At 44.6% G+C, this 15,048-nt stretch overlaps 1 protein-coding gene across 2 annotated transcripts in view; it reads left to right on the top strand.

Moving 5' to 3' along the window:
• Nucleotides 1-526: 526 nt before the first annotated feature.
• The window catches only part of LOC147048173 (mediator of RNA polymerase II transcription subunit 13-like), a 51,711-nt gene continuing 37,189 nt past the window's right edge, over nt 527-15,048 (top strand). The window contains exons 1-2 of one of the 2 annotated variants that reach the window (XM_085926018.1): nt 527-563; nt 5,595-5,774. In XM_085926018.1, coding sequence (XP_085782144.1) covers nt 5,703-5,774 — 72 coding nt within the window. In that variant the 5' untranslated portion in view covers nt 527-563; nt 5,595-5,702. Of the gene's footprint in view, nt 564-4,623; nt 5,775-15,048 lie in introns of those variants that run through there. The other variant, XM_085926019.1, reaches the window with a different exon arrangement.

The raw sequence follows: 15,048 nt of genomic DNA, 5'->3' as shown, positions 1-15,048 counted from the left end.
TCCGGCGCTCTCTCTTTGTGCCATGAATTAGAGGCAACATGAAAACGGAGCAGACCTTCAGCAATACATAATGTATGAGCAGCTCCAAGGCTCCAGCTGAATTCCGTTCAGGTGGCATCGGAGGGTGCAGCCGAGCGAAAACGTCGGCCGGTCACTTAGTGAGTGTCGTGTGTGTGGTAATCTCTTCGCACGGAAAGACCGTGGCGATCCGACGTACAAGCGACGTTCATGTTGTCAAGATCCTATTTGTTTTGTAAATTTATTTTAAATTTGGGTTTCACACTGGATTTAATCGAGTTTATATCATTGATTAACATCCAGTGCCGTGTAAAAGGGGGGGCCAATGTGCTGGAGGTCCACCTGAGAGGTCATATAAAAATAACCCATAATCCCTCCCCCCAACACACTTTAAACTCAATAAAACACCATTTTTAAAGTGTTCCTTAGCACAAAATAGAGAAAAATAATTGAATTCCTTGTATTCATTCATGTTTTTTTTTTGCTTTCCAGGGCCTGAACGTTTGTGCTATGTGGAAACGGACCCCCCGGAGACACCTCAAACTGTAAGTGTCAAATCCTTTTGATTTGTGCTACATTGTGTTTTGCCTCATTTTCTGCATTATAAATAACTAAATGCTATCATGTATTTGAACATCATACAACTTTGACAAAGCTAGGGATTGGCTGTTGAAATATGTGTAATACCGCAAATCATAGTGACAGAAGGAAGCTTTTTTTTTTTTGTGAGTCGTACCTTCCTGTGTGTGCAACGAATGTAATACCTCGTCTGTCTGCTCGACCACGCCCTCTGGGAGCTATGATTCATCCCCCCCCCCCCCCCCCCCTCTGCACTAGTTTCCCATGCAATGACAAATCGCAGTCAAAGTGACTCGATGAGACGCAATATAATCATACTTAACGTCCTTTTTATTTATTTATTTCTTTTCTTTAAGAGTGACTATTTTTGTGATTACAAATACACATTGTGGCGTTGCGGTTTGCTGCTTGGGAGTGCACACCGTGACATCTGGGTTGATTCACTCCGGCAGCGTTGTGTTGTGATGGTGCTTGTGCGGCATATTGATTTCAGCGTGACTTAGAGATGTCTTTGTAATGTGACTACACAGATGGCAAATGACTACAATAGCAGAAGAAGAATGCTGCATGTCTTTGTTGGAGTTGGGTTTTTTTTTTTTTTTTTTTTCTCTCTCTCTTCACCTTCAATTTGGAATCGTGACTAGCTGTCAATTTTGCACTTGGAATTTTATGGCGTATAGTTTATTCAGTTATTCAACTGCTCCTTTCGTTCTTTCTCTCTCTCTCTGTACGCACACGCGCACACACACAGCGTAACAAAAATATTTGGATGGAAACATGGATAGCTCAATGGACAATCTGTCTTGAAAAATCAAATCTGGTCCTTGCGCCGCAAGTTTGCCCACCCCTTGTAGTTTTCCCAACTCCATTGCATGAAGATGTTTTAGTTCGGACTAAGTGTTTCGAAAAAAAAAAAAACAACATAGCGAGAGTGAAGTAACTGCGGACTGTAGTGGCACGCAAAAGCCCCTTGCCCCAAATTCCGAATCGTGATTCTTCACTTCAGGGTACAGAAACCTGACAGGAATGACAAATAGTAAGCGCGCTGACCAAAAGCAAGGAGACGTCTACCTTTAGAAAATAATAACAATGAAGTTTGGCCCTTCTCAAGAATAATAAAACAACAACAACAACAAAGTTTAGACCCGCAGACGTTCCTGTGATTTAAAGTCTCTCTCTCACTCTGCCACTACTATAACTTTGCCGGCTGCCATGATGGATGAGGCGGTGTCAGCCCATGTTCATTATAATGCACACCATCTATTCTCCTCAGCCACACTCTGCCGCGCTCCAGGAAATGCCAGTGAGGTAGTAGCGCACTTGCACAAAGAGGAGCAAAGCCCTCATCTGATATCACGGCCAGACTTTGCTACTTTGCTTTGCTGTGTGTTAACTTAGCGCCCAGTGAGCTATCAATCACTGATGAAGATACCCCACTTGGATAACTGCTATTTGTGTGTGCGGGCGGTGGGGGGGGGGGCACAGTATGACTGATGAACACCCTTCAGTGTCCACACGAGCATATTCCCTTGAAATATGCTCGCCCTGAATCATTAATGAGCACTCCCGCAGTTAACGGTGTGCAAAAACATGAAGAGAAACACCAAAGTGGGAGTGCTTCTCCTACTTCTCGTGCTCGCCACATCAATGCGATCGTCTCATCTGGCTGTAAGATGTATCAAATACACAAATGACAAGCCTTCCCAACTGCTTAAGCATACTTAGAGTGTATTTCTATTATAAACACAAGCAATGAATTCTTCTGTATTACAATTTATGTCAGGGTTACTATCCATGCATCATTATAATAATAATAATAATAATAATAATAATAATAATAATTAATAATAGTAGAAAAGTACTCACATATTTTCTTCATCCACTGCCAAAAATGACTCATATTATAGTGACTTAGTAAACGATTCGGGGCTGTCTCGTTCATGTCAGTATGCCTGTATTATTCTATTATATTTAATTTCAAAAAAATTGGGGGTGCACGAAATGGGAGCAGATGACTGGAATTTCCATTCATTTTAATCTGGTAAAATATATATTTTTAGATTTTGTGTTTAAATTAGTAACTCAAATCACTGCTGTATATTTCCCCCCCAAAAATTAGATTTTTTTTTTTTTTTTTAGCAGATAAAATAGGGGAAGAAAAAGAATAGTGAATACAGTATCCGGAAGGACTACTGTACACCTTTTCTCCCACACACACACACAGACGTAGTATATAGTATATACATATCAAGTCAGCGGGGGCCTGATGAAAGGAAACGTGACATATGGAAACAGATTCACTCAAACCGATCTGAATCTCATCTATCAGCGCCAAGTGTACCAAACCGTGTGTGCCACTATCTTCTTTTTTTTCTCCTCATAAAGCCTTTAAGGATCTATCGGACAAAAAAGGTTATCCGAATGACTTGTGGCTCATTCCTGGAGCGGAGGGATCAATAACCGCCAGGCTAAGTCCCCTGCTCATCCATCTGATGCTTATCTTTCCCCAGCAGCTTCAGGAGGAAGCGCTGGACTTTCAGGCCCCCCCCCCCCCCCACCCCTTTCCTCCCTTCTGTGGCACGGTTGCAACAACATGCGCTCTCATGCATGAAGCACTGTTAAATGATTCATGTCCGAACCGCACCAGTATCATCGGACGCCTTCGTTATATCACCGGAGAAGCGAATCTGTTGCCCCCACTAAGTCGCGTGGCGCCAAAGTAAGGAATGGCCTATAAATAGCTCGGCTAGATTTACACATGAAGGTAACAGAAAGGATGGAGCGTCGGGACTCGGTGGAAGCGATTAATTATAAAGCAGAAATCAAAACGCTGACGTGTTGTGTGTGTGTGTGTGAATGATCGCACTGCTTGTCAAAAGTGTCCGAGAAAGAATGTAATTTCCCCCCCCAGAGTGTCATCTTAGGAAATTTGCCACAATCGGCCTTGATCTGCCGACGCTTTTAAATGATTGTCACTTAAAATCAGATTTGAATAGCCGCTATAGTCAAGTAAAGCCTGTCTGGTTTGTCACTCACTTGATGACTAATTCAAAGGCTCGACATGTAGCTAGAAAAACAATCTCTTGGGGTAACAGCGTGATCATTTGCATTTCGACATATGCATGAAGAAAAGACATCACGGAGGGATTCCGCTTTTTAATAATCATCCGATAGTTTGGTGGCATTGACGTGAGCCAACTGTACTGTTGATAATCGGAAACGCGGGAGCGGTCTCATAACGTTCCAATACAAACACACAGACTGTAAAGCGCTATGATAAGTGCTCCTAATAAATGATTAAATAGGGAGCACATATTGGATGGGAAGACTCCATTTGCGTTGAGACACGCATATTATATATATTATATATATTATATATATTATATAATATATATATATTTTTTTCTATTCGAGATAGGACAAAATCCTTGGATAAAAATAAATATATTTATCAGGAAACAGTTGCATATTTATCGAGGTAAAAGTCAAAATATAACAATATCAGGTGCATATTTTTGAGACATTTAACATGATTAGTGTTATAATTGTTATTATTTATTGTTATTATCTATCCATTATCCGAACGTTCTCCTTATTATTATGACTAAATGTGCCAGATTCAGTCCGCTGCTGTACACCGCTCGCATTATGCAAACATGCATGTAAAGACAGCAGCCCAAATATGTGGATTGTATCAAATGACTATTTATACTAATAATCGAGGTGACGCACACACTGGCTCTTTTGCAGCTGTGCAAGATGTAATCCCACACTTGGATCACGTGGGTCGCTTGTGTGCGCGTGCGTGTCGTGGGTAGGTGGGGGTGATCGGGTAGGGGGGGGGTGGTCAAATGGGAAAGGAGAGTCTCTTGTTGTGCGACGACCGCCATTACATTGCCGCGCGTAAGGGGGGGGGGGGTTGTCTTGGATGTTACGTTGAACGAGCGTGCGTGCGCAGACCCCACGAACGCCCCCCCCTCCTCCTCACTCCCTCTCCTCCCTTCCCCTCCACACCAGCACCTCTTATTTACCAACCTCAATGACATGATCACATAGCGAGGACGCCAAATCCGCGCGAGAGCGAGCATTTTTTTTTTAACACGCGCGCACACAATAAAACGTGCAAGAAATCGGTGCTTTTTCTTTGCTTGCTCTTTTTTGCATGTGCGTGAGTGCGTGCGCGCGTGTGTGTGTGTGCGGCAGCGAGAGGACGTGTCGTAATGATATAAAACTGAAAGGAAGGAAGGAAGGATTTTTTTTTTCACGCACACACACACAGAAGGCTGCTTGTCGCTTTCCTGCCGCTGGAGTAAGAATAGTTTCTCTCCGTTTTCGGACGATCGTGGATTGTGCCCCACTTTTGTCCCCTCTGGAAGAGTCGAGGGGACGCGAGGAAGCGCCGTTTGGGATTGTTGTTGCTGTTTCTTTCTTTTTTTTTTTTTTTCATCTGGAAGAGAATCTCCATCGGTTTCCTGAATAGAGAAGCAACAGAGGGATTAAAACATTCCTGGCCGGGTTACATTGTGCGCTGTGCTAAGAAAGGCGGCTATAAATAGCCCCTGCGCGATTCTCATAAACTATCACAAGTGGTGCATGGGATCGTGAAGAATCACACGCGTGTAAAAAAAAAAAAAAATCGCACTTGTGTTTGTTTTGTGGGGTGTTTTTTTTCCCCCCTGAATTCAGAAGTTTTTTCCCCCCTTTTTTTGGGCGGTCGTCGGTGCGTTGCGGCGATGGATTATTATTCCGATTATCACTACGATGTTCGTCTCAGACTGATCTTCTCTAAATGGCGTGGATGTGTCCGCCTGACCTGGATTGGAATCGTATTTTGATCCCCTTGTGTGGATTATTTTCAATTTTGACCATGGGCTCATCGTGCACTTCTTCGCTGTGAATACGCCCCATTATTTGCTTCTCTTATTTATCCGGACCTCTTGTGAGGTTTTACGATTGTCCCCACCTCCCCTTTCTCCTCGCCGTGTGTTTGTGTGGAGTGGACCCCACTTCAGGGACGGGACCCCCACTCTCATGTGTCAGCCCCTTGGGGTGTTGATGTAGGATTTCGACATGCCTAACGCTGAGGAGGCAAAGCTGGGAGCATTATGACGACAACGACGAATTGGGTGGCGAACGGGGCAAGCCTTGAGGACTGCCACTCCAACATCTTCTCCCTGGTAGGACATGCAAACAATTGATCGGCTCACTTTACGACGTAAAGTTCCACCCGAAATGTCGTCAATGCAAAAGATTGTCTTTAGCTTTTAAGATGAATTCAGAATCAGTTGAACCCTCGTGGTGTCCTGGAGGAGGTGCCCCCAAAATTCCAGCTATAGCAGTGGAAAAAAAAATCCCATATAAATAATACAGTGCTGAGCATAAATAAAAATATAAAAGGCATGACTTGAAACCTCACGGTAGCTCCTTGCTGTCCTAGTACCTCACTGACAAACAATCATTTTGATATACAATGCACAGCGAATTATTTAAGAACCCCAAATGGATTGACAGTTTACCGGGGGTGACCCTTCCCGTTTATTTGATCCCTGGCACCTCAGAAATCCCGCAGAACCGTATTTCGACATATAATATAGATGTGAACACAGATGAAAATAAATGTCGAAATCAAAGAATAATTTGACACCTTATTGCATGATTTGGTTTTAAATACAATACAGCGAAAGGAATAAAAAATGGAGTCCTGGGGGGATGCCCCTTCTTTCTGTACCGCCCCCCCCCCCCCTCTCCCAAACCGCATGACGTTTACTGGACAGTATTATGGATCCTGCACCCTTAAAACCGCTGGGTCAGAAATGACCTAAATATTTGTGTAACCCTTTGTGTCCCTAAAGTTGGACCAACCCAGTGAGTAGTTTTTGTAGACCAGCTGGGCTGGGTTATGGGTGTGACCCTGCTCGTTGAGGTGGGATTGTATTCCACAAAATGGGTTCAATGGGACTTTGCTGCAGGGTTAATCCAACGTGACCCCCTTCAAAAATGCTCCAAAGTATAATTGGTTCTAATTGATAATTATTTCATCAATGTCAATTTGTTGAATTTAGCAATGTATTTATTGAATTAATTTTTAACCCCCTTTGTGATATAATGTGACACAGTCCAAAAAAAAAAAATTGGACTGACCCTACTACTTGGATCAATTGAATCTATTTTTTTTGTTTTGCATCTAAGCCAATATACAAAAATTGCAGAAAGTTTGCTCAAATTGACTCAAGTAGTGAGTCAGTCCAATTTTTTATTTTTTTATTTTTTTTATTTAATCCAAATTTAGATATGTTTGACCCTGCAGACGAGTCCATCCTTCATCACAGCAAGTTGAGATCTTAACTGCATTTGATGATTCACTTCCTGGCATATGTCAAAGATGACAGTCTGAATGAATTATGAAAACCTGAGCGCTTTCACATGCCAGATATTGACGCTCACTCTTGATGCTCCCGGAGGCGTTCATTAAACAACATTTATTTATTTATTTATTTATTTATTTATTTATTTGGTCACAGGATGCCACTGGGGAGGGCTCTTTCGAATCCAATTTTTGTAAGCAAACAACAGCAAGCAAAATACAGAATTGGAAATACCTGATTGAGTGCATACACCTTATTAATAAACATGTTATTCAATTAATAATGCACAGGCACGATAGGGGCGATAGATTCATTAGAGTCCAAGAGCCTCATCAATAAGTAAAGCTTAGCATGTGAGGCTAAAAACGCTTATAATGGAGTAAAACACACCTCCCTAATAATGCTCATGTGGAGGGTGAAGGACCCCCCCCCTTCACCACAGCATCAGCCCCTTTTTAAATAAATCCTCTCAGTCTCCAATGCCGAGCGGCGGATGCCTCTCAAATATTTCTCCCAGGCATAATGATTTCCTCATCTTCAATATTGTAATGTGTCAAGCTACACAAACGGCTTACCAGCTCATAAATCAGAGCACGGTGCCAGCCGAGGAGCAGTCGAAAGCTTTTTGCTCCTCCTCCTCCTCCCATCAAGCTTCCAGATAAAAGCTGATAAAATGTTAATGTTGCCCTCACAAAGATTGGCTGAGAGGTATTTTCTGACAGGCGGCGACACGCACGGCAGATAGGCTTTGAGGTGAAATTCGGTGACTTTGTCAGGAGGCCGGTGCTGTGTTTGGCACCACCTACCCCCCCCCCCCCCTTTAAAAAAAAAAAAAAAAAAAAAAAGCAGCAGGTTGATTGTCCAGCTCCCCGAGGGCAGCCAAGTGGAAAGGCATGCGGTAGACTGGAGCTCCTGCTTTGGCTTCAGACGACAACATCCAAGTCCCCAGCCAAGCGGTAGGTGAGCTGGGGTCATAGGTCGATAGTGCTTTGAGAGGTTAAGAGGTCTCGTGGCGGCCATAAGGTCTCTCTGATGGCTGTTGTGATGTTGGTGGATGCAACATTCATGTTGTTGAGTTCTTCACTGGAGCGTCTCATACTAATATATTGATTATTTTGTCACCTTATTTGGCCCCACCTTGTATCACAATACCTGCCAGTCAAAACAAAGCATTGTCATCAGAGATGAGTTTGCAAGATTCAATTGTGCAAGCGTAATCTCGGCAAGTGATGCCACGCCAACAAGCACTTCAGTAGACGCTTACCAGAAGTTGACTGACTTGCTCATGTGATTGAGTTGTGGTCATTTCCTGCCTTTTTCTTTTGCAATCACTTTGCTATTGTTTGAACTTTTGGTTTGAGAAGAAGCGGCGATTGTTTGCCGAATGAGATATCGTACCTTAAAAAGATTCTCGAGGTTTTCCGATGACTTCTACGCTCTTTTAACTCGTTTAACTACTCTTGAAATTTTGACTGATCTTGGATCTTATAAGGCGGTAAAAAAAATAAGAACAGCACCCACTTGGAGGAACGTGAATCAGGCAGCAGAATGAAACTCTATTCCAATATAAAAAAAGGAGTTTAGTGGACCTCTCTCTTTTTTTTTTTTTTTTTTTTTTTTTTTAAGTACCAACTGGGCATTACTTGACCTATGTTGGAACATAAAAAAGGTCTTGGCTAAGCAGTCTGACAACCTGTTTTACTGCATTCCTCCATGCGCTAACCTTGTCCCTCTCACTGATTTACTGCTCGGAACTGCACCTCGCATCATTATCACGAAAAAAAAAAGAAGAAGTATAGGGAGCGAAAACAAGAGGAAGATGTGACGGCACTTCACAAGGCGCCTGACCGTCATGAGCCCGTCCATCAGCGACGACGCCGGGATCGGCGCAGCACGTATAAGCGCAAAACAACTATGCCGCGTTCCCGTGATTCTCCATCTGTGACGGGACGCAAACCAGCCCCGTGTAGGACGTGAGCTGGCTGGCGACGGAGGAGGGGAAAGGGCGGAGGACGAGACGGAGGGTGGGGGAATGTTTTTTTAGCTCTGACACAGAGGGAAAAAAGAGAGAGAGAGAGAGAGAGAGAGAGTGTGAGCAGGGCTGAGGGACTGCAGTGGAATCTGTTTTCATTTTAGGAAAGTATTATGACTGATGTGCATTTCCTGACTGCTGGCCTCAGCCCCCGTTTGAGCGAGGGAGCGAGCGAGTCAGACGGAGGGAGAGAAAATTAAAGAGCGAAGGAGCATAATGAGAAGGGAGGGTGCAGAAGCAGCGAGAACAGTCATCTGGCTGTGGACATGTGCAGCTTATTGTAACAGTGACTCAAGCTAAGCAAAGGCAGAGACTATAAAAAAAAAAAAAAAGCAACACACAGGAAGCCTCCAGTGTGTTCTTTGTACACTCGCCGGCCACTAAATTAGGTACACCTGCACAATTGAAAGCAATTTCCAGCCCTTTATTGAGCCAAGGCACCGATGTAATTACTGTAGGATTTGTGTTGGATGTAAGGGGCGTGGCCTAATGAGCCATGGCAGTTCCTGGCGAATGTTCTAGTTTTGCGTCTCTCCTTGCCTACGTGGCGGGGCATTAAAATACAGTGGCCCCTTACTATTGATAATAGAATAACAAAATTCACTCCAGTCATGAAAAAATGTATTATTTTTTTCAAATGATAGGGGGGGGGGGGCGAAAAAATAGGTGAATCTTGCAGCCGTCATATCATTTTTAGATATTGGCTCTCTCCACATGGTCAAAACGTCGCGTCGGTACCCCGGAGACAACCTTCAAACATTCGTCGTGTGGCGCGCACATAAACACGACGGAGATTGAAGGCACCCACATGGCCACGCAAGCATGCAGTATGTATCTCATATTGGAAACGCACTAAATCTGCCAGCTACACTTGCACATGCACACAGTATATATGTTTTATGGACTTGAAGGGACGCTGGAGGAGAGAAGGGGGGGGGGGCTTGTGAAAACATCCCCAGCCAAGGACGCCAGCTTGTGCAAACACAGGTAGAATGCCGACTCTTTAATTAGAGGACGTCTTGTGTCCCCCCCCCCTCAACGGGCGAGGAGTGCACCACTGGTAATTAAAGTGTCCTCGAGCGGAGGTCTAATGTGATCAACTAAGAGCCGCTCATTAGCACAAACTGTATTCCAATAGAGATCCCGCCTTTATAATAATGATGTGATGGTCCGGCCCAGAAATAAAGTGCTAAGCTATGCAGCTGTGGGAGCGCCATTAAGCGGCGGCGTCTTGATTTATAGCGGACGAGGCGCGGCGGCTTGTGAGGAGACGCAGGTGATCAGCAGCGTTGTCTTTTTAGCACCAGGTTGTTTGTGTCTGCCTTTTTATTAATAGGATTCGCACGGATAAGCACGGGAGAGTGTCCACCGGCAAAGTTTTAAGAGAGAGAGAGTATCATCGTCGTATTTTGAGAATTTTCACAGTTCGGCACCGGCGGATTCACATTTGGGGATTTCTTTTCATTATTTAAAAAATATTTCAATTTTGTATTTAGAAATGAGAATTCGTTTTTTGTTTTTTTTATATTGCTTTTCTTAGAGCCAAAACAATGGCCAATTTTTGCTGATTTAATTTAGTTTTACGCGTTAAAACTGTACAACAATGACATCCAAACATATTTTCATTAAAATATATGCCTACCCCCTCCAAAAAACCAAAACAAATCTTTTGCCGATTTTCAGTTGTAAAAAAAAAAAAAAAAAAAAAAAACTATAGGACAAAGTATTGCAAATCAAATTTTTTTTGCCTATAATTGATTAATTCTTCATTGTAGTAAGCGTTAAGGAACCATTGGAAAGTCAATCGTTTGAGAGCGGACAAATCCATTTTGGCGACCTCTAAATAAGGACAGAACCAGCCCAGCTTTTCCGATTCCCCCCCCGGACTCTTCTCCAGCGCCTCCATCTGGTCACTTCCCGTTGGCCCGAGCGCCGCTTTTTTCGCCGACTGTTGACAGCCAGCCTCACCTTGAGTGCCTGTGGTGGCGCCTCCCACTAATCTTCTACCAAAGCCTTTGTCATCACTGTGGGACTTGACCCCGGCCACGACTGGCTCACAGTGGTGGCAAGTGACAACTTCCAAAATATTAAAGTACTCAATTGTTTCTTTCTGGTGACTCTACATGAATCAAATATATTCAGATTTGAGCTGGATGTCAGTTCTCATCAAAGTGCTTCTTACCTTGGCCATGGTGGTTACGGTTTTATTGCTGTTTATTTGCCAAATTACATTTTTGGATGGAGAACCGGTAGAAAATGTGAATCCAGGAATGCATTTTGGATATTTTAATCGCTTGTCCACAGGGTTTGTTTTTGTTTGTTAGCATGCGTCATTTTAAGCTAGGTGGTCATATTCGCCGAGTGCCTCACTTGTAAATCTCGAATCACAGAGGTGAAGAACCGATCTTGCAGAAAGAGCGGACGGGGTCCAACCACCGCTGGCTTGCCGAGTTGGTAAACGGGACTAGACGGGGGGGGGGGGGCAGGGGCATTCGGAGTTCTGTGGCCCGAGTGTCAAATATGTAAGTCCCGCGGTGCCAGCTGTGTTCTATTCTTAGCGCCCGTCGGCGTTGGAGCATGTGCGCCGGGCGACAGGAGGCTGAGCGGGAACGCCGGGTTGGCAGCGAGCGCCGCTAGCTGGCTCCTGGAAAGTTAGCTTGGCAGACGAGCAAAAGACTGGCAGATAGAGTCCTGGATGGTTAGATTAAACACATCATTGTCACGCCGCCGCAGCCTCCGCCGCCCGCCGCTCTTATTTATGACAAATTTAGCTGTTATGTTGCATCAGGGGGATGTTCTTGTTATCTCGGGCAGAGACGCTCCATCTGGCTCAGACGCATCTTCGCGGATTATTCTGCCTTCCAATACATTTTCCGCTTTACTTCTGGCAAGCGTGTTACACTTTCATCTCGGTGGGGTTTGCTCCTGCGCAACTTCCTGTCGACACTTTTCTAACCGCCGTCTTTATCAGCAAATGATGTTTCCAGTACGTTTTGTTTTTTTTCGGTGGGGTGTCCAAATTTCCAAGAAATCTTTTCTTGTTATCGTTTTCTTTCAGACCGGGAGCTGTAATTTCCAATCAGCTCTGATTTCAATCTGACACTGAGCATTTACTACCACTTATACTTAACCTTGAAAATCCCATTTAAAAGGCTGATAATCTCAATCCCCAGATCAGGTTGTAATTTGTTGTTCTTATGTGCCTGAAAACACCAGGCAGTTTGTTTCCTTGTAATACATTTCCTTTTTTTTTGTGTGTGTGTGGACAGCAAAACTCTAAAAATGTTCATTTATACGGTCTGTGTATATCGTAAAAAGTGATGTAAACAACCAAACAAGCCGCATTTTTTTTTGTGTGCGTTAGTGCTCGGTACAAACGGCGCGCTTAGTCATTGATTTCGCAGGTGACAAATGTTCAAGCCTCGGTCGGAGGCGTCTTTATCTTCGGCCCGATCTTTTAACGACGGAAGCTGCAGCGACAAAGAGAATGAACTTTATTTAAGGGATGTATTCGCGAGCTTGTAAATGGCCACATATTTCCTGCTACCCAAACGGCTCTGCCGGTATCCCACTTGGCCGCCGTCCAGAGCCCACTTAGGTTAAAAGGGCTCCTTTTAGATCCGGCGAACAAGAGAAGGGGAGAGAGAGAGAGAGAGAGAGAGACAACACGGTGTTGTCTGCTCGCCTCTGCAAATTCTAATGATCATCATGTGCTCGTGTTCCGCCGAGAGATTATCTGTGACCAATCAGAAGGCTACTTGAGGAGAACAAACACGTGTGCTGACTGTTGATTCACAGAGTCGCCGTTGCATCGATTCTCCTTCGCGCTCATCTCGAATTAGCGCCGTGATTCTTTTGTGTGTTAGGGTTTTTTTGTTTTTTTTTTTTTTTCCATGGAAATGTGTACAGCTCAATTGCACTCCTGGCTTGCGTGTAAACGGTGAGCCTTACGTAAGACTGAGCTGAACGCCGTACAATTTAAGGGACTTGCGGTTGTTGAGTAAACAGCAGATTAGTGAGACAGCCGCGAGTCTGAACCTGCCCAGGTGCGATCCAGGTTCAGATCCAGGTCGGCGGCATGGCCGTGACTACTTCCTGACACACGACCGCTTTCTCTCTCGCCACGCTTGCTCTGTTGGAGGAAAAAAAAAAAAATCAATGTAGGAGACTGCAAGCAAAATGAGATGTTTCATAGCACTTATGCTCCATTTAGCCAATTTGAGGAACAATAACACTATTTGCTACTCGTAGGCACTGACGCCTCCACGCAGGGCCGATCAGCGATGCACAGTGGTGAATCATTTCTTTCTCGTTTTCCATCACTTATTAAGAAATTACGCAGACGGGGTGTTCCGATGAACAATGCGAAAATCTGAACTGATAAGTTTGTTTCTAGGTATGAATTTTATTTCCTTTTGGGTGGTACTAAGTTGATCACAAAATTTGTTGCGGTACAAATTCAACAAGTCCTAAATGGATCTAATCGTTATTTTGTCTCCGCCACATTTCCTGTGCCGTCTTTTGTACAGGATGAACAAAGTGTGTCATTAAGAGTGTCATTTCGCAGTGTTTTGAATGTGACGCCGTTGTTAGTCATGTAACTGTTAATTGCTTGCTCGGACCGGTTGAATGCGCGCTCCGCTTTTTGTCACACCTCCAATAAAGATGAAAACCCGAAAGAACAAGAATATTATGAACCTCACCCACTCGCTAATTAATTTGTCCCCTAAAGCAGTCTCTTAAAAAAAAAAAAGTTGGCCAAGAAAATGGACTAATATTCCAACATCCGTATCATCCGCGTGTGGAAAAATATCAAACGAAAAGAACAGAGCCGCTAGTTTTCAGACACAAAAAGCAATACGAAAATAGATACAAAGAATATTTTGTTCTTGCTTCATCTTTTCCTTTGTTTGCGCGAGAGAAAAAATCCTGCAGCTGTTGTATGTTGCTTAGCAACAGTTTTTGCGCTTCTGCGTCTTCCTTGGCTTTTCCCGCACGTCTTTGTCTTGACTTCATTTCAGCGCGCCCCGTCACACGTCATTAAGTCAGAGACACCAGTGAGGGCCGACTGGTTTATTTATTTGCGCCTTAATTATTTAGGCTAAGCAAGATTCGCTTTTTTCCGACCGTCCCGCCACGTTTTGACGGCAGTCGGAACACGAGGCGGCTTTGTGTGTGGTTATTTGCGTCCGAGCGGCCCGGATGATGTCTTGCGCCCTCCCGTTGCCCCCCGCCTCTTTGTGTCAGGTGAGGAGCGGCAGTGGCGGCGGCGGCGGAGGCTGGCCGCCGCGTGATTGGCAGCTCTATCTGTCACTCAGCCCTGGGGACTCTGGCTGCTCTAATTAGGTCACTTGGCTGGCTCACCTCCCGGGGCCGCGTGCTACAGCACAACGCAGATCAAATGACGCCGCCTTGTGTTGTGGGCTCGGGCGGAGGTGGCGGCACAAAGCGAAGGAAAAGCATCTGTTTAGTGCCCGCAGCCTCGCGGGCCGCTTTCCTAAAGCCCACCCAACTCCCTCCCTCCCTCCCTCCCTCCGCACCTGTTTGCCACATTTGGGTCGCTACATGCGCTCCTTCACTCGTGCAGTAAAACACGTCGCTCTTCATTCGCGTGGTAAAGACGCCCCAAGGGGAGCGTGGCTTCTGGTGGGTTAATTTGATTTCACAGGGCTAATTGATGAAAGTGGGCGTCGTCGCCTGCTCCCCCCCCCCCCCCCCTCAATTGCTACTTTGTTTTTTTGTCTCTACATGCTTAACTCACTGCTGTGTCAAAAGTAAACCAGATCGGGTGTAATAGTTAACTCAGAAAGCCTTAGATGGCCGGGTCAAGATTATGAACCAAAAACGACCCATAGTGATGAACTCAAGCTACAAAATAAATTCGATTCTATGATGGATTGTAAATAAACCAACATGGGTGTGTTTTTAAAGTGTAAGAAGGAGTCGTTTAATTGTTTGCGATCGCGACTGCGAGGCACCGCCGGACTTAACCGCCGTGACTTATTCAAGACGACTTCAAACCTCTCCTCCCCGCTCGCCGACTGACGAAGATAA

The sequence above is a fragment of the Syngnathus leptorhynchus genome, chromosome 12 (assembly GCF_054491065.1).
Source record: "Syngnathus leptorhynchus isolate UIUO chromosome 12, UIUO_Slep, whole genome shotgun sequence".
In the NCBI taxonomy this organism is placed as follows: Eukaryota; Metazoa; Chordata; class Actinopteri; order Syngnathiformes; family Syngnathidae; genus Syngnathus; species Syngnathus leptorhynchus.
The sequence above is the reverse complement of the archived record's forward strand: the minus strand, read 5'-3'. Positions and strand labels throughout refer to the sequence as shown.